We start from the raw sequence: 23,847 nt of genomic DNA, 5'->3' as shown, positions 1-23,847 counted from the left end.
TAGAGAGTCAAAATTGCAAAGCTAAAAAGGATTATAATAGTTTGCAGAACACTTGTACAGTGCACTGTCCTAAGTTCTTTATGTGTATTAACCCATGTAATCCACTCCACAATCCTATGAGCTATTGCTTCTATTTAAAGATAAGGAAGAGAAGTTAATTGAGTTGCCATAGGCTTGATGGCTATTGAGTTTTAGAACCAAGATATAAATCCTGATATCCTGGCTTCAGAGCCTATCTGAACTGGTATGTTTGAGGTCATTTAATCCAACAGCCTCTGTTCACTAAATGAGAAAATTGGGGCCCACAGAGCATATTGAACCTGTACAAGGTAGGACAGTAGAAAATTTTATTCTTCTACTTCCCAACGAAATGTCCTTCTTATTAACACCATACTACCATTTACAGAATTAAAACTTCAGTCCTTTAATAATATAGGTATATACTTTTGAAATGGGTAACACATGGTTTAGAAGTCAAAATGATATGAAAAGGTATACACTAAGAAGTCTTGGCCCCACTCCTGTCCTAGTTCCCTGCTTCCTGTTACTCATTTTTTCTATAGTCTTCAAGTGTTATTTTAATGCATATCTGTTGTTCTGCACCTTGGTTTTTTCACTTAATACCATTTTGCACTTCCATTAGCAAAGTGAAATAAGATTGCAGTATACTAGATCATCTGTTTCCCCACAGCCTTACCAATAAAGCCTTTTGTCAGGCTTGTATTTTTGCCAGTCAGTGGAGAGGTGAAATATATCTCAGTGGGTTTTAATTTTCATTTCTCTTTCTGAAAGATTGAACAGCTTTCTCTCTGCTTATATACCATTTGAATTTTTTCTGTGAATTCTCCTTTATTTCATGTTATCGGCCCAATTTTCTGTTGGGTTGTTAATCATTTTCTGCTTTATACGAACTGATTTTATATTAAAGAAGTTAACCCTTGTCAGTGGTAAGTTCCAAATATTTTTCATGATATGTCATTTGTCTTTTGATCCTGGTGTTTTAGATTTTTTTTTTTTTTTGGTATCAGACTTCTCTTTTATCACTTCTACATTTTAAGTCTAGAACGGCCTTCCACCACTTGACGATTTTAAGGAATTTGCCCATATTTTCATCTCATATTTCTGATTTTGTTTTTTGCATTTAGATTTTTACTCCTTTGATTAAAATGATCCTCTGATCTTTTTTAGATAGTTGTCTAATTCTCCCAACTATAACCCAGTGGTGGTTAAATGCTTTGTGTGGTTTTTCACCCAAGCTTTGCAGATGGATCATTTCTGGGCTTTCTATTCAATCCCGTGAATCGTGTCTGTTTATGAGCTAGTATCAGCTCCTTGCCCTTTTTCATATTTTTACAGTTTCCATAGTTATTCATGTTTTTTATTCCCTTACGAACTTAGAACCAGGCTGTTTAGCTCCAGGGGTGGTGGCAAGGGGGGAGAAAAAAACCTGTTGGTATTTTTATTTGGATCACATAACCTTTATAAATTGATATAGAATTAATATCTTAATTTTGAGTTTTTCTAAGAACCTGGTGTCTTCCTATTGATTTATGTCTACTACTGTGCTCTTCAAGAGTGTTTTTAAATCATCCTTATTTGGATTTTGTAGTGCTGATTAGGCTCATTCCTGAGATGTTTGTCTACTTTTGTTGCTATAGTAAATGGGAGTGCTCCATTCTATCTTTCAACTGGTTCTGCTAATTATGTTTGACTTTGCTGTTCTTATTCTTCAGTTAGACACCAAAAGGCATACTTCTAGAAGATTCAAATTTGAATTTAATTTCATTTTTGTTTACTCAAACATCAGCCAGTGATTTGGTCGTCTGCCCTTGTATGTGCAATGTAGGTATATTTCGTATGTGCAAATGATATGCCACGTAATAATAAATTTTGTATATATAACCAAGGGACATCAGTGAAACATTTGCATTTTTTGAGTAAGTGCAAGTTCTCTACAGCACATAAATGTATATTTTTTAGCCTACAATTTACTTGGGTAACATGAAGCCTGTGAATACAGCAATGACATAGTGACAAGGAAAAAAGTAAAAAAAAATACATCATGTAAAACTAAATTTATGCTAATTAATGTTTACTTGGCAAATCATTTGAAGCAGTCCAATTGGAATTTGTTTAATTAAATCTTAAATATAATATACTTAGAAATAGGTTATGGAAAGGCCAATGTATTGACATCAAGTTTCATGAAATTAGAATTATCTGGGTGGTTTTTCAAAACAATGATGTTTACTTTAAGTCCATTCCTTGTCTAGATCTTTGAATAATTATATTTTGGGTATTTTCTGAAATTACATCCAAAATGATAATTACTGTGCTAATTTCCATTTCATTTCAAACAGATTTTGTTTTTCTTAAATAAAAAATACAGGTTCTGTAATGTAACATGGGCGGTGACAGTATTATAAGCTAAGAGAATATTCCACATAAAAGGTATAAATGCGTTGTATTAAAATTTAGAAAATGTAATTTTGATGGACATGCTAATTTTCTATATTGTATAACTATACTTGGCAGTAATATATAGTGGTTTCAGATTCTTACCTAATTTAAATAAATACTTTTCTCATTATGTTTGTGATTTTTTCATTATGTGGCATATTGTCAGTGAGTCTGTAACACGGTTTATTTATTTTCTAATTAGAGAGTGTATCTTCTAATGGAATTTAAGTAGTTCTGGAGATTATTTCTTTGTATTTTTCTCAATGTTTTTTGAAGGAGGTAGAATTTGTCCTTTTGTAAGAAACTTTTAAAATTCTGATTGAAACATTGTACATTTCTTTCTTAAAAGACCAGGTTTTTCCATTAATAGTATGTTAGATAACCCAGTATAGTCTTATGAACATGAATCAATTCTAATTTCTGCTCTAAGTTCACTTAGGGAAATACAGTCCATACAGGGCACAAGAATTCATTCTCTCTTTCAATTTTTAAAATCTGGATTCCAGACAAATCTTTCATAAGATGTTAAATATCTCTTTATGCAAATGGAGAACAATCTTAGGGCAACTTTAAGTAAGAAAAAAAATAAAATGGGATTTCTGCCAACTTATCTTTTCAGGGAAGCAAAATACAGACAAGAGTTGGATTACTAATGTTGCTTTGTACCTGGCTAAGCAACTGTCCCATTGCAGTAACGCATTTTCTTCATAATTCAGCCAATGTTCCATTTGTATCCTTTATGTTTTAGTGAGGTAATGTATTTATCTTTTATCTTTTTTATTTCTTAATTAAAGGTAGCTCTATGCCCCAGATATTTGAATTTTCTTGATCTGTGTTACCACTTTTTAAACTGTTAAGGTCGTAATGATGCTTGCTTAAGCTGTGTGTATGTGTGTGTATACCATTGTTTTATGCTTGCATGGACTATATATTATAGAATTTCTTGTAGAAACTCTTACATGAAATACATATCGAATTCAGATTGTAAAATAAAATTCTGTAGTAATTATGAGCCATTATTCTCCTTAACAGAGATTTCAGCTTACAGGACAAATTGCAGAAAATCTTGGAGAGGAGGAGCAGTTGGTCCAAGGCTTATGTGCCCTTCTGTTGGGCATTTCAATTTACTTCAATGATAACTCACTTGAGAACTACAAGAAGTAAGAGAAAAAATGATTTGCTAATATCCTCAAGAGATAATAAATTTTTCTGCCAAAATACAGTGTAGAGCAAGCATTTATATTTTGCTCTGACATTTTGTTTTTAAGCATTTCAATATGCTTATTATCTCTGTAGAGAGAAACTAAAACAACTAATAGAGAAGAGGATTGGCAAAGAGAATTTCATAGAGAAACTAGGATATATTAGCAAACATGAGTTGTACTCCAGAGCATCACAAAAACCCCAGCCAAATTTTCCCAGTCCCGAATACGTGATATTTGATCATGAGTTTACGAAGCTAGTAAAAGAACTTGAAGGTAAGACAATAAAATTTATATTGATATGCATTAGAAAGTACCTGTGATTTTATACATATATGTATATGTATGATATAATGTAATATAATAAATATATTCTATACATGTGCTGAATAAGCCTAAAGCAAGGTTTGTTCCTAGCTCTTGGTCTGTACCCTACTGAAGGACTCTTGGCATTCAGTAAGTTTGGGAAGATTCTGTCTTAACTGTCATACAGTTAGGCCATATGTTTTTACTGGTTAAGCCATAATAATAAAGTAGTAGTCTAAATGTTTAAAGTAAACTTTAATAAGCTTTCTTTTATAGGTGTGATAACTAAGGCTATTTATAAGTCCAGTGAAGAAGATAAAAAAGAAGAAGAGGTGAAGAAGACATTAGAACAGCATGACAGTATTGTGACTCACTACAAAAATATGATTCGGGAGCAAGTATGTACTGATAATTGTATACCATCTCTGATATGGTACTTTTCTGCTTTAGGGAAAATGTTTCCTGGCACTTCAAACACAAAAGGAAACAAAGTAAAACTCATTTTCCTAAAGTAAAAGCATCTGAGCATTCACCATGCTGAGAGCTTAATATATGCCAAGCATTGTATAGGACATTATGGGTAAAGACATGAATCAGACATGTTCCCGTATCATAGTCTCATGGGGAGAGAAACCTATAAATCCATGATTGAGCCATACAGAGTATAACATAACTAAGTCTAATGATAGAGATGGCAGCACTGAGAGGCACCTGGAGCAGGGGCTTGGAGAAAAACAGAAGCTGAGTCTTAAAAAGGTGCCGGTCCCCTCCCTACCTCTAAGCCGCAGACAAGGGAGGAGACGCGCGATGAGTTGTTGAAGACCTGAAAGGACCAGCCAGGGGGCTCAAGGTGTAACAGCTCAAGAGCAATGCTGGGAAGGCATTTCTCGTATTTACCGAATAAATGAACTTAAAATGAACTCAAACATCATCATCCGACCTTGAGTCTAGCCCAGGGACGCGACGCTTCTTAAGAATACCAAACTGTGTGAAGGTGGCTCCGAGCCATGAGAACTGCTTTGGTTCTCATCACTCAGTCTGTGATTACACATCAGCAGAGTGTGTGGGAAAAACAATCAAGTCATGTTTGCTTAGACATTGATTTCACCTTACTTGAATTATGTATTAACCCCATCAATCCTACAAAAGAATAACTGAGTAAGTCAGATAAAAGGAAACAGGGAAGAGAGGTAGGAGGTATTCTGGCATGTACATAGAACACTGGCTGAACAAAGGAAAATTTGGAAAGCCAAGGCTAAAGGGAGGGGGCTTAAGAAGGAGGTGGTTATGGTGGGCTAGGGGAGAAAGTTGGGGCACTGATCCTGATGATGATGACAACTGTGTTTTATTTATTTCATCCCTAAGGGCTCACTAAGCACATTTTAAATATTACCTCGTTTAATTTTCACAACATCCCTACAATGTAGTTAAGATCTTCAGTTTAGAATAAATGAAGAATCTGAGATCTCGAGAATTTCAACTTGCCCAGGGTCTATTTGTGAAGCAAAATTCAAATACGTGTGTGTTACTGAGACTCTGCAGCTCATACTGTGCAATGTAGAGGGGACAGACCTGGGAACCTGGAAACCAAAGAGGATAAAACTGGCAGGACTTGGTAGTAATAGGATGCAGGTGTGAGAGAACAGAAGGGGTCAAATATGTTCCTTAGATACCTGTTTTGCACAACTGAATAGATGATATGGAGTTAGAAAGAACAAGAGAGGGAGCTGATTTATTAGAGTGGATAATGATAAGTTGAAACATGTATTTTCAAAATCATCAATTGACATTTTCTTTGCAGGACTCCGGTAAACCCCATACTAGCATTTGTTGAGTACCTTAAACCCTCTATTGCATTCCTTCAAACTCTGTTTCTTGTTTGTTTTTTTTTACCTTTAATTTCTCACTGAGGTATACATCTTTAGAATCTTAGAAAGTGCTTCAGTATTATCTGGAAAATTAGATTATTGGTGTTTTTAAATTTTCAGTGTCATAAAAATAGTATACTGGTGGCAGGCCAAGTGGGTCAGATTGCACCACCTTCTATGCACCGCCCTCTATCCCCTGCTGGGTGTACACAGGTTGAAGCAGGTGTGAGTAAGAGCTCCAGGAGAGCCCCCTAAATGAGAACTTCCTGTGTGTTCCTTTCCTTTTTTTTTTTTTTTGATACCGTTAATGTACAATTACTTGAACAATATTATGGTTACTAGACTCCCCCAATTATCAAGTCCCCCCCACATGCCCCATTACAGTCACTGTCCATCAGCGTACTAAGATGCTATAGAATCTTAGTCTTCTCTGTATATACTGCCTTTCCTGTGTCCTCCCCCACTACATTATGTGTGCTAATCATAGTGCCCTGTTTTCCTCCTTATCCCTCCCTTCCCACCCATCCTCCCCAGTCCCTTTCCTTTTGGTAACTGTTACTCCATTCTTGAATTCTGTGAGTCTGCGGCTGTTTTGTTCCTTCAGTTATTTCTTTGTTCTTATACTACACATATGAGTGAAATCATTTGATACTTGTCTTTCTCCACCTGGCTTATTTCACTGAGCATAATACCCTCTAGCTCCATCCATGTTGTTGCAAATGGTAGGATTTGTTTTTTTCTTATGGCTGAGTAATATTCCATTGTGTATATGTACCACATCTTCTTTATCCATTCATCTACTGATGGACACTTAGGTTGCTTCCATTTCTTGGCTATTGTAAATAGTGCTGTGATAAACATAGCAGTGCATATGTCTTTTTCAAACTGGGCTGCTGCACTCTTAGGGTAAATTCCTGGGTAAAATGGTATTTCTATTTTCAGTTTTTTGAGGAACCCCCATACTGCTTTCCACAATGGTTGAACTAGTTTACATTGCCAGCAGCAGTGTAGGAGGGTTCCCCTTTCTCCACATCCTCGTCAACATTTGTTGTTGTTTGTCTTTTGGACTTTGGCCATCCTAACTGGTGTGAGGTGATATCTCATTGTGGTTTTAAATTTGCATTACTCTGATGACTAGCGATGTGGAGCATCTTTTCATGTGCCTGTTGGCCATCTGAATTTCTTCTTTGGAGAAGTGTCTGTTCAGCTCCTCTGCCCATTTTTTAATTGGCTTATTTGCTTTTTGTTTGTTGAGGTGCGTGAGCTCTATGTAATATGGTTGTCAACCCCTTATCAGATATGTCATTTATGAATATATTCTCCCATACTGTAGGATGTCTTTTTGTTCTACTGATGGTATCCTTTGCTGTACAGAAGCTTTTCAATTTGATATAGTCCCACTTTTGCTTTTGTTTCTCTTGCCTGGGGAGATACATTCATGAAGAAGTTGCTCATGTTTATGTCTGAGAGATTTTTGCCTATGTTTTTCTCTAAGAGTTTTATGGTTTCAGGACTTACATTCAGGTCTTTGATCTATTTTGAGTTTACTTTTGTGTATGGGGTTAGACAAAAATCCAGTTTCATTCTCTTACATGTGGCTGTCCAGTTTTGCCAACACCAGCTGTTGAAGAGGCTGTCATTTCCCCATTGTATATCCATGGCTCCTTTATCGTATATTAATTGACCATATATGCTTGGGTTTATATCTGGGCTCTCTAGTCTGTTCCATTGGTGTATGGGTCTCTTCTTGTGCCAGTAGCAAATTGTCTTGATTACTGTGGTTTTGTAGTAGAGCTTGAAGTCAGGGAGCATAATTCCTCCTGCTGTATTCTTCATTCTTAGGATTGCTTTGGCTATTTGGAGTCTTTTGTCGTTCTGTATGAATTTTAGAACTATTTGCTCTAGTTCATTGAAGAATGCTGTAGATATTTTGATAGGGATTGCACTGAATCTGTAGATTGCTTTAGGCAGGATGGCCATTTTGACAATATTAATTCTTCCTAGCCAATAGCATGGGATGAATTTCCATTTATTAGTGTCCTCTTTAATTTCTCTTAAGAGTGTCTTGCAGTTTTCAGGGTACAGGTCTTTCACTTCCTTGGTCAGGTTTATTCTTAGGTATTTTATTATTTTTGATGAAATTGTGAATGAAATTGTTTTCCTAATTTCTCTTTCTCCTAGTTCATTATTAGTGTACAGGAATGCAACCAATTTCTGTGTATTAATTTTGTATCCCACAACTTTGCTGAATTCAGATATTAGACCTAGTAGTAGTTTTGGAGAGAATTGTTTAGTTTTTTTTTTTATGTACAATATCATGTCATCTGCAAACAGGGACAGTTTGACTTCTTCCTTGCCTATGTGGATGCGTTTTATTTCTTTGTGTTGTCCGATTGCCGTGGCTAAGACCTCCAGAACTATGTTAATTAAAAGTAGGGAGAGTGGGCATCCTTATCTTGTTCCTGATCTTAAAGGAAAAGCTTTCAGCTTCTCTCTGTTAAGCATAATGTTGGCTGTGGGTTTGTCATATATGGCCCTTATTATGTTGAGGTATTTGCCTTCTATACCCATTTTGTTGAGAGTTTTTATCATGAATGAATGTTGAATTTTGTCAAATTCTTTTTCAGCATTTATGGAAATTATCATGTGGTTTTGTCCTTCTTGTTGATGTAATGGATGATGTTGATGGATTTTTGAATGTTGTACCATCCTTGCATCCCTGGGATGAATCCCACTTGATCATAATGGATGATTTTTTTGTTATATTTTTGAATTTGGTTCCCTAATATTTTGTTGAGTATTTTTGCATCTATGTTCATCAGTGATATTGGTCTGTAATTTTCTTTTTTTGTGGTATCTTGACCTGATTTTGGTATTAGAGTGATGTTGGCCTCATAGAGTGAGTTTGGGTGTATTCTCTCCTCTTCTACTTTCTGGAAAACTTTAAGGAGGATGGGTATTAGGTCTTCACTAAATGTTTGATAAAATTCAGCAGTGAAACCATCTGGTCCAGGTGTTTTGTTCTTAGGTAGTTTTTTGGTTACCAGTTCAATTTCTTTGCTGGTAATTGGTCTATTCAGATTTTCTGTTTCCTCCTGGGTCAGCCTTGGAATGTTGTATTTTTCTAGAAAGTTTTCCATCTCTTCTAGGTTATCCAGTTTGTTACCGTACAATTTTTCATAGTATTCTCTCATAATTCTTTGTATTTCTGTGGTTTTCATAGTGATTTTTCCTTTTTCATTTCTGATTCTATTTATGTGAATAGACTCTCTTTTTTTCTTGATAAGCCTCACTAGGGGTTTATCTATTTTGTTTATTTTCTGGAAGAACCAGCTCCTGCCCTAATTGATTCTTTCTATTGTTTTATTTTTCTCAAAAATTTTATTTATTTCTGCTTTAATCTTTATTATGTCCCTCCTTCTACTGACTTTGGGCCTCATTTATTCTTCCTTTTCTAGTTTCATTAATTGTGAGTTTAGACTGTTCATTCAGTATTGTTCTTTTTTCCTGAGGTAGGCCTGTATTGTAATATGTTTCCCTCTTAGCACAGCCTTGGCTGCATCCCACAGTTTTTGTGTTGTTGAATTGTTGTCATTTGTCTCCATATATTGCTTGATCTCTGTTTCTATTTGGTCATTGATCCACTAATTATTTAGGAGCATGTTATTAAGCCTCCATGTGTTCGTGGGCTTTTTCATTTTCTTTGTGTAATTTATTTCTGGTTTCATACCTTTGTGATCTGAGAAGCTGGTTGGTATAATTTCAATCTTTTGGAATTTACTGAGGTTCTTTTTGTGGCCTAGTATATGATCTCTTCTTGTAAATGTTCTATGTGCGCTTAAGAAGAATGTGTATCCTGTTGCTTTTGGATGGAGTGTTCTGTAGATGTCCACTAGGTTCGTCTGTTCTAATACGTTGTTCAGTGTCTCTGTCTCTTTACTTATTTTCTGTCTGGTTGATCTGTCCTTTGGAGTGAGTGGTGTGTTGAAGTCTCCTAAAATGAATGCATTGCATTCTATTTCCCCCTTTAATTCTGTTAGCATTTGTTTCACATATGTAGGTGCTCCTGTGTTGGGTGCATAGATATTTATAATGGTTGTATCCTCTTGTTGGACTGAACCCTTTATCATTATGTAATGTCCTTTTTCTCTTGTTACTTTCTGTGTTTTGAAGTCAGTTTTGTCTGATACACGTACTGCAAGTCCTGCTTTATTCTCCCTGTTAGTTGCATGAAGTATCTTTTTCTATGCCTTTACTTTCAGCCTCTGTATGTCTTTGGGTTTGAAGTGAGTCTCTTGTAGGCAGCATATAGATGGGTCTTGTTTTTTTATCCATTCAGTGACTCTGTGTCTTTTGATTGGTGCGTTCAGACCATTTACATTTAGGGTGATTATCAATAGGTATGTACTTATTGCCATTGCAGTCTTTGGATTCATGGTTACCAAATGTTCAAGGGTAATTCCCTTAATATCTAACCGTCTAATTTAACTCACTTGTCTGCTATTACAAACAGAACCTAAAGGTTCTTTTTTTTTCTCCCTCCTTTTTCTTCCTCCTCCATTGTTTGTATGTTGCGAATCATATTCTGTACTAGGCTAGGAGGGAAGCGCAGCAGGCTGCGTGTCACTGTTGGGGCCCTTGGAGCCGAGTAGGCAGCCAGGGGTATGGGGGCGCCTGTCTGTCCCTTGGGTGACATCTATTTAGGTTTAGGAATACTTCCATCTATAGGAGTCCCTCCAAAATGCACTGTAGAGGTGGTTTGTGGGAGGTAAGTTCTCTCAACTTTTTCTTATCTGAAAATTGTTTAATATCTCCTTCAAATTTAAAGGATAACCTTGCCTTGCTGGGTATAGTATTCTTTGTTCAAGGCCCTTCTGCTTCATTGCATTAAATATATCATGCTCACTCCCTTCTGTCCTGTAAGGTTTCTTTTGAGAAGTCTGATGATAGCTTGATGTGTTTTCCTTTATATGTGATCTTTATTCTCTCTCTAGCTGCTTTTAAAAGTCTGTCTTTATCCTTGATCTTTACCACTTTGATTATTTTATGTCTTGATGTTGTTTTCCTTGGGTCTCTTGTGTTGGGAGATCTGTGCACCTCCATGGCTTGAGAGACTGTCTCCTTCCCCGCACTGGGGAAGTTTTCAGCAATTACCTCCTCAGTGACACTTTCTATCCCTTTTTCTCTCTCTTCTTCTTCTGGTACCCCTATAATATGAATGTTGTTCTGTTTGGATTGGTCACACAGTTCTCTCAATATTCTTTCATTCTTAGAGATTCTTTTTTCTCTCTGTGCCTCAGCTTCTTTGTATTCATCTTCTCTAATTTCTATTCCATTTACCATCTTCTACTACATCTAATCTGCTTTTAAATCCCTCCATTATATGTTTCATTTCAGATATGGAATTTCTTAATGATTGAATCTCCAACTTAAATTCGTTCCTGAGTTCTTGAATATTTTTCTATACCTCCATAAGCATGTTTATGATTTTTATTTTGAGCTCTCTTTCAGGCAGATTGGTGAGTTCAGTTTCGTTTGAACCTTTTTTTGGGGTTTGTGAGATTTTGGTCTGAACCATGTTCTTTTGACATTTTGTATTTCTGTGTGATGCCCACTAGTGCCCAAAAGCTCCAGTCTCTGGAGCTGCTCAGCCCCTAGAGTGAGTTTGGTGGTCATAGGGGAGTGGAGCTGGTGTCTGGTGGGAGGAAAGATCTGTTTCCTGATTCCCGTTTGTGGTGCCTGTCTCCGGTGTCAGAGCCAGTGGATCGAGCACACAAGTATAAGACTCTGTGCTCTGCATCTCCAGCTGTTGTAGGCGGGGCCTCCCTGTGGCTGACCCAATGCCAGTACAATGACTGCCGGTTTGCAAACTGGTACCAGCAGGCTAGGAGGGAAGTGCAGCAGGCTGCATGTCACTGTTGGGGCCCTTGGAGCCGAGTAGGCAGCCAGGGGTATGGGGGCGCCTGAAGTTCCTCAAAGTTCCCAACCAGCTGGGCAGAAGGCACGCAGACAACCTTGTCCAGCTCTCCCTTCCCATGTGCAGCAAGCTCTGTGCAAACCCACCCCTTCAGCAGCCCTCTCTCTGCTAGGAAGCCTCTCAGACCACCTGCCTTTCCCTTGTCTCAGAGCACCAGGTGTGGATCTCCTCCTCCACAAATGGCTGGAATCTCAGTCTCTCAAGCACTCCACCTGTCCCAGCTCCCCAGCATCCAGAGCACCACACAGTGTAGGTTTTTGCTCACAAAGAAGACTTCCAGGGCTGGGTGTTCAGCAGTTCTAGGCTTCCATCCCTTCCCCCGTTCTGTTTCTCTTCCTCCCGCCTGTGAGCTGGGTTGGGGGAAGTGCTGGGGTCCCGCCGGATCAAGGCTTTTGTACATTACCCTGTTTCATGAGGTCTGCTCTGTTCACAAGGTCTGTATGCAGTCTTGTTCAGCCTTTCTTGTTACTGTTTTAGGGTTAGTTGTATCAGTTAACTACATTTTTATACTATTGGTGGTTTTTGGAGGAGTTCTCCATCTCACCTCTCACGCTGCCATCTTGAATCCTCCTGTGTGTTCTTGTCTTACCCACAGTCTATTTTGTTGAGATTGAAATTCTAGAAGTAAAAGTATAGTGGTATATTTAGCATTCAGTATGAGCTTTTAATTCTGTAAGCAAATGTGGAAATTAGAAGCATCTGAATGATTCAGATTTGAATTACTAAAGTGTCCGTGGTTATAAGGTTTTTCATCTGTATCTTGTACAAATATGGAGTCATTTCAAGACAGTAAAATGTAGTATCTTTAGAGCAATGGAAAATACTTTTTTTTAACTGAAGTATCATTGATATACAATCTTATATTGGTTTCAAGTCTATAACACAGTGGTTCAACAGTTACCCACATTATTAAATCCTCACCCCCCACTAGTGCAGTTACTACCTGTCAACATAGCAAGCTGTTACAGAATCATTGACTATATTCTCCATGCTGTACTACTTATCCCTGTGATGTGCTTATATTATGATTGAATTTTTGTGCCCCTTTATCCCCCTCACCCTTCCCACCCATCCTCCCCAACCCCTCCCCTTGGTAACCACCAGTCATTTCTCAGTGTCTGTAAGTTGACTGCTGAAAATAAATACTTGAATGTGATGTTACAGCCTACACTTGAGGCTGATAAATATAGTTGATTTGGAAGAAGAAAAGAGTGATTTGACACAATTATGAATGACTTCTTTAAAAAAAGTTAATTTTAACCATTTCAAGTGCCATTTGACAATTAAGCAACAAGCCTGGAGAGCTATAAAATGTTTATATATATAAACTTTGAATGATATTTAAGAATCTTTCCTAAGGAAATTCTTCAGAATTCAGGAAAACAATTATATGGACTAACATACAGTTATTGTAATAATATTTATGACTTAAGAGAAATGGAAAGCTGCCTCAGGGCTGCTTTCGAATATAAATTATATTGCATCTACTGATACAGATATTAAGTAAGCATTAAAAATTACGATTGTGAAAACTGTTCAGCAATATGGAAAAATTATGATGAATAGTAAGTAAATTAAGGAGTACAGGGAGATACATGTACTGATATGACAAGTTTGAAAAACCTGAATTGGAAAAAAAATTAGAAGAAATAAAGAAATGGATTTTGTTCTAACAAATTATATTGGGTTGGTAAGAGTTGGAAGCTTTTTTTCAGTCTTATAAATGTGCTCTCCAGTGATTGTCTTTTAATGTTAAAAAGTAATATAGATACACATAATATAATGTTTCCTAAATAGTTTGATATTAATTTTTTTAAGTGTTTAATGGACCATAAACTGGAGTTTTAAGAATTGATTCCCCTTGTCAGCAACTGCAGTGAGATCACAGCCTGTGTCCTAGTGCTTATTAATGGGGCCTTACTGGAATCTTGCAGTTCTGTGTGATAACTGACCTTGGTGCACACATTAATGTATTACTGCTTAATTGTTGAATGATTTGAGAAGTGTTAAGTGGTTTAACAACCTGACCCAAAATAAGCTCTAATTTTTAACTTGTTCATCTTCTTAATGCTAATTAGTATGAATTTGAAACAACTTGAATTGTTTTTTTTTTTCATAGGATCTGCAGCTTGAGGAATTAAAGCAGCAGGTTTCTACATTAAAATGTCAAAATGAACAGCTCCAGACAGCAGTCACACAGCAAGCATCTCAGATTCAGCAGCACAAAGATCAGTATAATCTTCTTAAAGTACAGCTAGGTAAGTGTAGCTAGCCATCCCTGTGGTGGTGTCACCAAGAGCTGGACAAAGTCAACCAAATTATCTTTATGGAACAGTCTTTCTCTAACCTTAATCACTGTGACAAACTTGTAAATCAGAGTTTGAAGCCTAAGCTCCTTCTACCTGTTTGATTATCTGATCCATTGGTTCTCAGTGTTGACTGTATATTAAAATCTCCTGAGTCTTTTTTTTTTTTTTTAATACTGAGACCCTACTAGGAATATCGTATTTAATTAGTTGGGGTTGGGTCCAGGCATCAGTAATTATTACAAGCATCCCAGTTGAGAATGACTGATCTAACCTTTCCATTTCCTAATCTGCAAAATAGAGGTGCTTATAGCATCAGTGTCAATTGAGAATTAAATAATACACATAAAATTCTACCTCAGTGTCTGGCATATGGTATAAGAGTTCAGTGCTTATAAATAGTATCATCCTATTGTGCTTATAATTGGAATGCTAGCTGCTTAGAAATAGAGTTTATTTTATTTACATGAAGGTTACTAAAATTTTCCAGAAAAGAAAACCTTTCTTCCTTTATTAATGAGAATAATTTATCAGTTATTTTAGTCCATACAGTAGCTATTCCTTTATGAAGATTTTCAAAAGGATTTTATTTTCTGTTGTATTAATTGACAGAATTAATTCTTACTCTTAGATTAGCAAACCACGCAGTTTAGTTTTAATAAGACTATGCTGTTTTCTTTACAGGAACCCTGAATATCAGGGTTCACTATTTTTGTCAATACACCGTTGTGGAAAAATGAAGTACGCACACCAAAGTGCTGACAAAGTAGTTGAATTAGGGAAATAGATACTCATTTTCATATTTGAATCTTCTAATTCAAAATTGAAAAACTTAAGTTTCATGCTAGCTTTTCAAATTGTATGCCTGTCTAATAGGAAAAGATAGTCAGCATCAAGGTTCTTACAGTGATGGAGCTCAGATGAATGGCATTCAGTCAGAAGAAATTGGTAGGTTGCGAGAAGAGATAGAAGAATTAAAACGTAACCAGGAACTTTTACAAAGCCAACTGACTGAAAAAGACTCTTTGATTGAAAATTTGGTAAGTAACAGTTAAAATTTTTAAATAAGAGGTCAGTAGTAATTCTCATTATCCTGCTTGTTTCTCGATCCCTTAAGCTGAAGTATAATATTAAGGTTTTGGAATATACCTTTGGTGTCAGACTGTCTAAAGCTTCAGTGCTTCCTAGCTACTTGAATTTAAGTAATTTAACCTCTTTAAACTTGTTTCCTGATCTTTAAAATGGTGGTGGTAATATCTATTTCATTGTTGTGAGAATTAAATGAAATCTCTCTATAAAGCTTTAATCACATGGAAATCACTCACTACATACTTGCTTTTATGCTTTTTCTCCATATGTCCTCAGGGATATGCTTAGATTTAATAAATTACTTGGTATAAGTATAAATTTGTTAGCTATGGAAAAGTTGTAGACAGTATACACTATATTGGAATTTTATTTTGAGTATAAAAATTTTAATGTTCATGTAAAATATTTTGGTAGACATCTGTAAGACATAGCTTATATGTGTACAGTTGTGTTTTGTTTCTTCCTATCTCTTTAGACTTAATTTATTTCATAGTTTATATCTGTGCTCTTTGTAGAAATCTTCCCAGACATCATCTGGCACAAATGAACAGTCATCAGTGACAGCTTTAGTTGAAGATTCTGAACAAATTGCAGAATTAAAACAGGTAATTTTCCAGCTGATACAAGTTCTGTTTTGTGTTGTTTAAATTAATAGAGTTAAGCCCTGCATTTTCATTAATCTAGAATGACTTTATTAGGTATAACCAAAATTTTATAACAAAGACAGCCATTTGAAAATCTAGAAGCTATTTTAATCATATGGTAATGGTATTTTGCTTTTCATTGCATTTTTTACTTTTCGGTGGTGTTCTTTTTACAGATCTCAGCGTCTCACTCAGATTATTTGTAGATAATTAGCAAACTAATAATTAAGGAAAATTTAAATATCTTTACAAGCTGCAAATATAAAGCTATAAAATCTTATGCCTAATTTTCATATACTTACCATGATAATTACTTGACTAAGTGTAGTGGGTAGGTGATAACTCATTGAAAATTTGGTAAGTAACAGTTAAACATTTTTAAATAAGAGGTCAGGAGTAATTCTCATTATCCTGCTTGTTTCTCATTGTGGTTTTGATATTAATTTCCTTGATGATTAGTGATTGAGCATCTTTTCATGTACCTGTTGGCCATCTGTATATCTTCTTTGGAAAAAATGTTTATTCAGGTCTTCTGTCCATTTTAAATCAGATTGTTGATTTGCTTAAACCATTCTTTCCAGAAAAATGTTGGTTTTTAGAATTGGAAAAGGGAAAAAAAAGAAGAAAAGCTTGTATATTTCAGTTAGATGACTCCAGCTAAAAAGCAAAGTAAACTTTTCCTGCTGTAGTAATTTATAATATCTAGAAAAGCAAATTATACTTTTTCCTACTTGGTTAATATATTTATAAATTCCTGTTAAACTAGGTAGTACAGACTTATCTATCTTTCCAATGAGAATAAATGCATTTGTTCAAGAAAAAGGACAGGAAAAAGAGAAAGGAACTACTTACATATAGAGTTAAATAACATAGTGATTGGAAGGAAAGCCTAGAAAACTATCAAGTTGCTCATTAGTATATTATCCCTAAATAGGTTGGGTTTTTTCCTTTTTCCTTTTTCATTCTTTCTTTCCTTCTTTTCTTTTTTCTTCTGTCATTGCCTCCTTCCTTTCTATTAAAAGGAACGTATGTTTTAAAAGAAAGAAAGAAGGGAACAGTCTAACCAACCTAGGACTGACTTCCCTCTCCCCCTACTACTCACTCACCTGTAACCCACTGACATAGCTGATCTGAGAAAGCAAGGACTGTACACAGGGGAACCATGTCTTTTGATAATGTCTGTGCACTCCAGAGTAGATTCTACAATCAAACATTTTTTTAAAAAATCATTTATCATTCAGGATTTACAAGTCTACAACATGTGTCCACAGCATTTTGTTCTTCTAAGGAAAATTAGTATTCAGCTTTGATTTTATTAAGTTCTACCTACACTAGAACTATATTAAAATTAAACAGTTAAGTTATTAATATATAACCTTAGTTTGCAAATCCCAAGTAAAAATTTTTACTGTGTCTCACAGTGAAACTTTAGATATTTTCATAGAAAACCTTTGGATTTTTACTTTCTATAGTTTATTTTCTTTTATGAATTTTAGGTTGTTAAAAAGGTACGTTTTAAAATGACAGCTTTGTTTTTTATAATATATAGTAATATATAAAAAGAAAACCAAAATTGCCCATAATCTCAGTGTTTACTTAACTCATTGTGATAATAAAAAAAAAAAGAAAGAAAAGCCACATACGTACATGACAGAAAATTTAAGAGAACAAAAGAGGTTTTCACATGACAGTATCCCATCACTTACCCAGTGTCTCCAGACATTGCCGTATACTGTGGTGATGATTGCCACAGATTGAGAACCTCTTATTACAGTTGCTTTTCTTTTCCTGTACTTTTATGGTGGTAGAAGGCAAGTAGGTTGGAAATTTCAACATTAATAATGAGCCTTCAATTAATCTCCCCATTTTCATTACAGTGCTACTGCTTTCATGTATGCTTGGTGGTCCCTACTCTAAAAATACCCAGTGTTGCCCTTTCCAAATTGATAAACCCTTAGGCTTTGGCCAGTAGAAAAGTTCATTGCCTGATGCATGAGATTGGGGCAGGGATCTGGTGGTCTGTTCCTAAGCCGACTTTAAACCAGCCCTGGGGTTTTTGACCCAGTTTTTACCAACACTTCCAGAGATAACTGGTGGTACCAGTTCCAAGCCTTTGGATAGTCACACAATGCAAGTCCAGTCGCAGCTTGGCTTTCAGCCAAGGTCAGCTTAGGTTTCAGCCTTCTTAGGTGCCAAAGCGGTTACCATTGTCATTTGCTTTCTGACATTCCCAAGTTTTATTGCTCTATTCTTTTTGTCCTTGTGGGTTTCTCTCTTCCTCCCCACTTCATGACTTTTCACATGAGCTCTCAGGCAGAAGATAAACATGTTCCAGTGAACATGTTTAATGAACATGTTTCATTCTTTATCTTTGAACCTGAAGTTCAAGAATAATTCTTTAGAGTTAGATTTTAAAACTTAGAAGTTGTAATTTTAGAAAGGCAAGAAAGGAAATAATTTTCTTGTTTCTTTTTGTAAATAGACATTTCCTGGATGAAATTAATGCTATTTAATGTTACAGCTCAACTGTTTTTGTCTCTTAGGAACTGACAACATTAAAGTCTCAGTTAAACTCACAATCTGTAGAAATCACCAAACTGCAAGCAGAAAATCATGAGCTGTTACAGAAAACAGAAGTATTTGTAAGTTAATTTTTTTTTTCTCCTGAAAGATAGTAAATAATAGAAGGTTGAGATGTTATTTCTCAGCCAGTGTAGACAACAAGTAAATTTGTCAGATAGCACCTTTAGGTTACTCACTAGCCAAGTTCTAGCTACATTGGCTTCTTGGCCAAGGTAAGAACCGTATTATAGTCACATGCACCAGCTGAGTTTATCAATTACTTCATGGTTCATTTTGTTGGTATTTTCTGTTTCATACCATCTCTATCTCCTTCAGTCTAAGCTGGCAGTTTTTCTGTTGAGACTGTTTCAAAAACGTTGTTGGCGACCAATGGCAATTTGTAGAGGTCTGACCCATCTGACAAGAAGGCCCTCCTGGATCCTTCTTCTACAAACTACATCTTTTTTCCATTTTCTGCTGATATGGTTGATTGGATCCATGAGTCGCCAAGTAATGTCTTCACAAATGGGTGTCCGGTCCTTGATGTTTCACCAGAATGTGCCTTTGCATTTGTTGCAATAGGAGTATTGCTGAGAATTTTCTAAAATCTTTAGATTCCCTTTTGCTTAACAATTACTACTTAAATTTATCTTTCTTCTCTCACATTTTACTATAAGCAGCAAGGAGAACCAGGACATCCCGTTAATACTTGGTTTAGAAATTTCCTCAGCTAAATATCCAAGTTCATCACTTACAAGTTCTATTTTACACTAAACACTAAAACACAATTCAGCCACATTTTTTCACTATGTAACAAAGATTACCTTTCTCCCACTTCCCAATAACTATGTTCTTCATTTCCACGTGAGACCTCACCAAAACTACCTTTAACATCCATATTTCATCCAACATTCATCGTATATCATTAAACAGATATGTTTTCTCTAAGACTATAGAAGCTTTCACTATAGCTCTCTTCTTTATGAGCCCCACCAGAGTTGCCTTTAACATCCTATTTCTACCAACAGACTTTTTAAGACAACATAGGCTTTGTCTGACATGTACCTCCAGACTCTTCCTGCCTCTACCAATTACGAAGCTCCCTCCACATATTTAGGTATTTGTTATATCAGTGTCCCACTTCTCAGTATTTTGTAGAACAGAGGTGGGGAAAGACTGGAAAACTGACTTAAGAGTACTTGCTATAGCACTTCAGAAAATACTTGCATTTCACCAGTTAATGGCATTCAGCTCAGTTTCTCTACCTTCTCTCTCTCAAGATGATAGCGTGGACCTTAATTTACAGGGATTTTATGAGGAAAAGGCTTCGAAAAATATCCGCTACTTATTAAATGCTACGCTATAGCTATGTTAGTGCTGTCCTGTAGATTACTTGCCTAGTTCTATCTTGAGGTTGCCAAGCCAGCCTTCCCTGTACTCTGATGATATCTAATGCTGCACCAGTCCTGACTCAGCCTCCTATTCTACTGTAGGGATAACTCATCTTTCTAGGAAGAACACTTTATATTGCACATAAATACAGAAGAAACTGTATTTTCTATTATTGGAAATAAAATATCAAAATAGAAAGAAAATTAATCACCTTAGGACTGCATATTGGTTGTAACTTTAAAGAAACATTTTTTTCCCCCAATTTCCATTTTCAGGCAAAGTCAGATCCTATACCAGGAGAGAGTGAAACTATAACAGCTGCAAAAACTACTGATGTAGAAGGAAGACTCTTGGCATTATTAGAAGAGACTAAAGAATTAAAGGTTAGTTTTTGGTCAGACATTGTGTGAAATGAACTCCAGGAAATTTGATTTTATTTCATTTAATTTCTCAGTGCCTAGATTTATGAAGAAAGCTAATAGAGTGTAATTTTATTTCACAACATGTCCATTCCTATTTGGTAACTAAAGATGGCACAAATGAAGATTTTTAAACATCATTTCAAGTAATGGCATCAAACATGTAAACGTAAATTTTCATGTTACTGGATGGATATGTGTATATGTGTGTGCTTTTATTTTAAACTTCCTATTCTTGCAACCCCCAAGCCAAATTCCTCAGATTAGACAAGTATAGTGATTTGTCATAGGAAAAACCTATTTGTTAAAAAAGGAGGTCTTACTAATTTTAGATTAGTGATTTTTCACCTTTCTTTTCCTAGAATGAAATTAAAGCTCTGTCCGAGGAAAGAACTGCTATTAAAGAGCAGCTGGATTCATCTAACAGTACCATTGCCATTTTACAAAATGAGAAGAACAACCTGGAGGTGGACATTACAGATTCTAAGAAAGAACAAGATGATCTATTAGTGCTGTTGGCTGATCAGGATCAGAAAATATTTTCATTAAAGAATAAACTCAAGGAGCTTGGTCATCCGGTAACATTGAAATGTTTCCAAAAATGATTTATATTATGATTCTTCTAGTATATTTTAAAAATTGTACTATAGCATGGAAACGTGCCTATGTATCTATGTTGCAGGCACTGATGTGCAGGTACATGGACATGATATCATCTGTATTGTTCTCACCATGTCCAGTGAACTGACTAAAGATGCAGATTAGGTACAGTTTCAGCATTTGTTAAATATTCTGTTTTGGGCTTTGAGCCTAGTAAGTTAATTGATTTGGTTGCTGCTGTGGTAATAAGACTCACCATCCAAATGTGCGATTCTCTTCCACCAGCTTTGGTTCAGGTTTGTGTGTAAAGAGGTTTAGGCACCTATATAGAGCAAGTTCATCTGTGTGTCTGCTATAGCTCATCTCATATTAGCTATGACAGGAGCCTGAGCATTAAATCTGGGAAATCAGAGGGCATATAATTTATAATTACTGAAATAAATAATTTATCAACAGAATATATATCATATGTTGCATGTGAAATGGACAAATTGTCATAATGGTAAATGTGCATTTTCCCTTTAGGTTGAAGAAGAGGATGAACTTGAGTCTGGAGACCAAGATGATGAGTATGACGAAGATGAAGATGACAGCAAGGACCAGGGTCATATCTAGCTTTGCAATCTCTAGGAGTGATAGAGAATATATTATAACCTTAAAGATGTTATCTTAAGACAGTACTTTGGTTTGCCTCCACAGAAAATAAAGACTTAGAAACCAAGAGGAGAGCATTCACTAATAAGACTATTGATGATGTATTTTTTTAATGATGCTACCCATGTTGAAAATCCTAAAACTCTTAACTTTATGCAGAACAAACATCTTTTATTGAAATTCATCTGAACTGTCCCAAAAGATAATTTTCAAGAGGTTCAGATGCCAAAATACATGATTTAAAGTCATGCGGTGGCAGTGCTAATTGGCCTTAGTTCATTGGACATTTACCTAAGTTCTGTATTTGTCTATTATTTTCACTTTTCAGAATTTGTGACTCTAAGTACTAACACATTTGATTTAATGCGTATTGGAATTACTGTTTGTATATTCGGTATTGGAGTTCTTAGCTGATGATTCTTTTTAAAGAAATGGATTTACTTAAAGGCAAGATATCATGGGCTTGAGGATATGTATCATCAGCCCTCTGTCCAAAGTCACTCCTAAGATGAGAGCAGCAAAGGACAGTTTAGAATGAGTGCCTTGACACCTGATAGGGCTGCATTATGTACCTCAGTGAAGAAACAGAAGGATACTGACACACAGTGATGAAGACGTTTCTGAGAAACTTTTTCAACAGTGTATTACCATGTGGTTGGTTTGGGTATTGTTTTAAGCTGAACATTAAGACAAATTACAAGCTAACAGCTCAGATTTAGTATTGTTTATCATAAAACATATTATGTTTCTAGTTTTAAAAAGACCCAAACTATGATTTATATAATTTATTGGCATTTTTGCTGGATAGGTGTAAGTCAGATAATAAATTTTTAAAAAAACAAATGAAGCAATGTGTCAAAATTTAATGTTTTCATAATAAAAATAGATACTATGTTCACTTAATCCCTGGTCATGGTTCCCTGTTTTTAGATTTTATTCTTAAAAAAGAGGGGGCAAGTGGTTAAGGGAGAGTTCTTCTCTTACTAAGAATATATTACTACAACTGAATGTTAAAAGCAGTCTTATTGGTCAGAATTAATGAATAGGATCCCATATGAGGAGGGGGCTAATTGAAGCAAAAGCAAGAGAAGGTTGGAGAAGGGTGTGGATGTTTCTGAATTGAGCTTTGGAGTTCTTAGCAGTGATACTGTCATTTAAAGAAGTAGGTTTGCTTAAAGGCAAGACAGCAAGAGCCGGAGGATGATGTATTTCATCTGCCCCTGGGCTGGAATACTTTGAGCAGTCCACTAAGGTGCACAAACTTTTGAAAGAACTATCTTCACATGTCTTGAAAGTGACACGTCTACAGAGCATCCAAGAACACCACATCATGTCTCTTCCCCCTCCCACTGCTTCCACCGCAATCCTGAGCTGGTACTTGCCCTCAGAGAACCACACGACTCTTCCAGGACAGCTCAGACTATAATCAAGTCTTCCTAAAGTTGACACCATGTGATGAACAACTGGTTAATGACTTCATTTCAGTGTTAACAGGATAAAGAAAAATGGGTCAGGAGTGAAAATAAGGTAATGGAATGAATACCAAAGATCTTCAGGAAGAAACATCTGCAAAAGCAGTGATAGTTTGCCAACCTCTGTCACTCAGTCTGGGCTGGAGTGGAGAAGACGAGGAGGCCTCTTAACAGCACAGTCCAGCCTGCAGCCTAAAGGAATATCTTCCCAACCATAGCCACAATTTTTTGCCTACTGCAATTTTTGGAAAAATGAAAAAAAATTTTTAACTAATGAAACACTGCTTCTGGAGCCTCTTAAATTGGTCTCCCTGCTTCTAGTCTGGGGGTTGCCTCTCCTCCCCACACTCCTGCTGTCCTCCATATTTACCATAGTAAGCTTTCTTTCTAAATGCAAATATCAACAGAAGAGATTGCTGTTGTGTACTGTTGGGAGCCATTAGCTGGGTGGATAAACCATTTCTGCTCTACTACTGTCTAGCTTTATCTCCTGTACATGTATATTTTAGACCCATACCAAGATGCTCATTATTAAAGCTTCTATCCTTTTTCATTCCTCACTTTGTGCTTGCGTGCTCTTTGCTCCACCCAGTTGTCAGCTCTCTCAATAAAGGTTGTTGCCATGTATCGAGAGCTACAACAGTGGCGCAGTCATCATAAAGCACAGAATATATTTGTCCTTATGATTTAAAATTGTATTCAAGTGTAGTTTACACCTCTTGCACTTCTGAAAGGAAAGTAAAAGATAAACAACTCATGTTAAAGGTTATTTTGTATTCTGATAGTATGCTGATAGAAAATCAAACCTATAAGTTTCAGAGTTTTGGTGCAGCCCAGTAAGGTCCTCATTCTGCTCATCAGAACCAAAAATCTCTGTTACACAAAATTCACCGACC

General features: G+C 36.0%; 1 protein-coding gene across 3 annotated transcripts in view; it reads left to right on the top strand.

The window, feature by feature from the left end:
* USO1 (USO1 vesicle transport factor) overlaps positions 1 to 23,507 on the top strand; it is a 113,358-nt gene extending 89,851 nt beyond the window's left edge. For all 3 annotated transcript variants that reach the window (XM_037003309.2, XM_037003308.2, XM_037003310.2), the window contains 11 exons: positions 3,080 to 3,190; positions 3,502 to 3,620; positions 3,757 to 3,938; positions 4,245 to 4,366; positions 13,933 to 14,071; positions 14,996 to 15,159; positions 15,724 to 15,813; positions 18,396 to 18,494; positions 20,082 to 20,189; positions 20,588 to 20,803; positions 21,351 to 23,507. In XM_037003309.2, the coding sequence (XP_036859204.1) occupies positions 3,080 to 3,190; positions 3,502 to 3,620; positions 3,757 to 3,938; positions 4,245 to 4,366; positions 13,933 to 14,071; positions 14,996 to 15,159; positions 15,724 to 15,813; positions 18,396 to 18,494; positions 20,082 to 20,189; positions 20,588 to 20,803; positions 21,351 to 21,440 (1,440 nt within the window). In that variant the 3' untranslated portion in view covers positions 21,441 to 23,507. The remainder of the gene's footprint in view (positions 1 to 3,079; positions 3,191 to 3,501; positions 3,621 to 3,756; positions 3,939 to 4,244; positions 4,367 to 13,932; positions 14,072 to 14,995; positions 15,160 to 15,723; positions 15,814 to 18,395; positions 18,495 to 20,081; positions 20,190 to 20,587; positions 20,804 to 21,350) is intronic.
* The last annotated feature ends 340 nt before the right edge of the window (positions 23,508 to 23,847 follow it).

Source organism: Manis javanica, chromosome 5 (assembly GCF_040802235.1).
Source record: "Manis javanica isolate MJ-LG chromosome 5, MJ_LKY, whole genome shotgun sequence".
NCBI classification, from domain to species: domain Eukaryota; kingdom Metazoa; phylum Chordata; class Mammalia; order Pholidota; family Manidae; genus Manis; species Manis javanica.
Note: the sequence above shows the minus strand (reverse complement) of the source record. Positions and strands in the feature narration are given on the sequence as shown.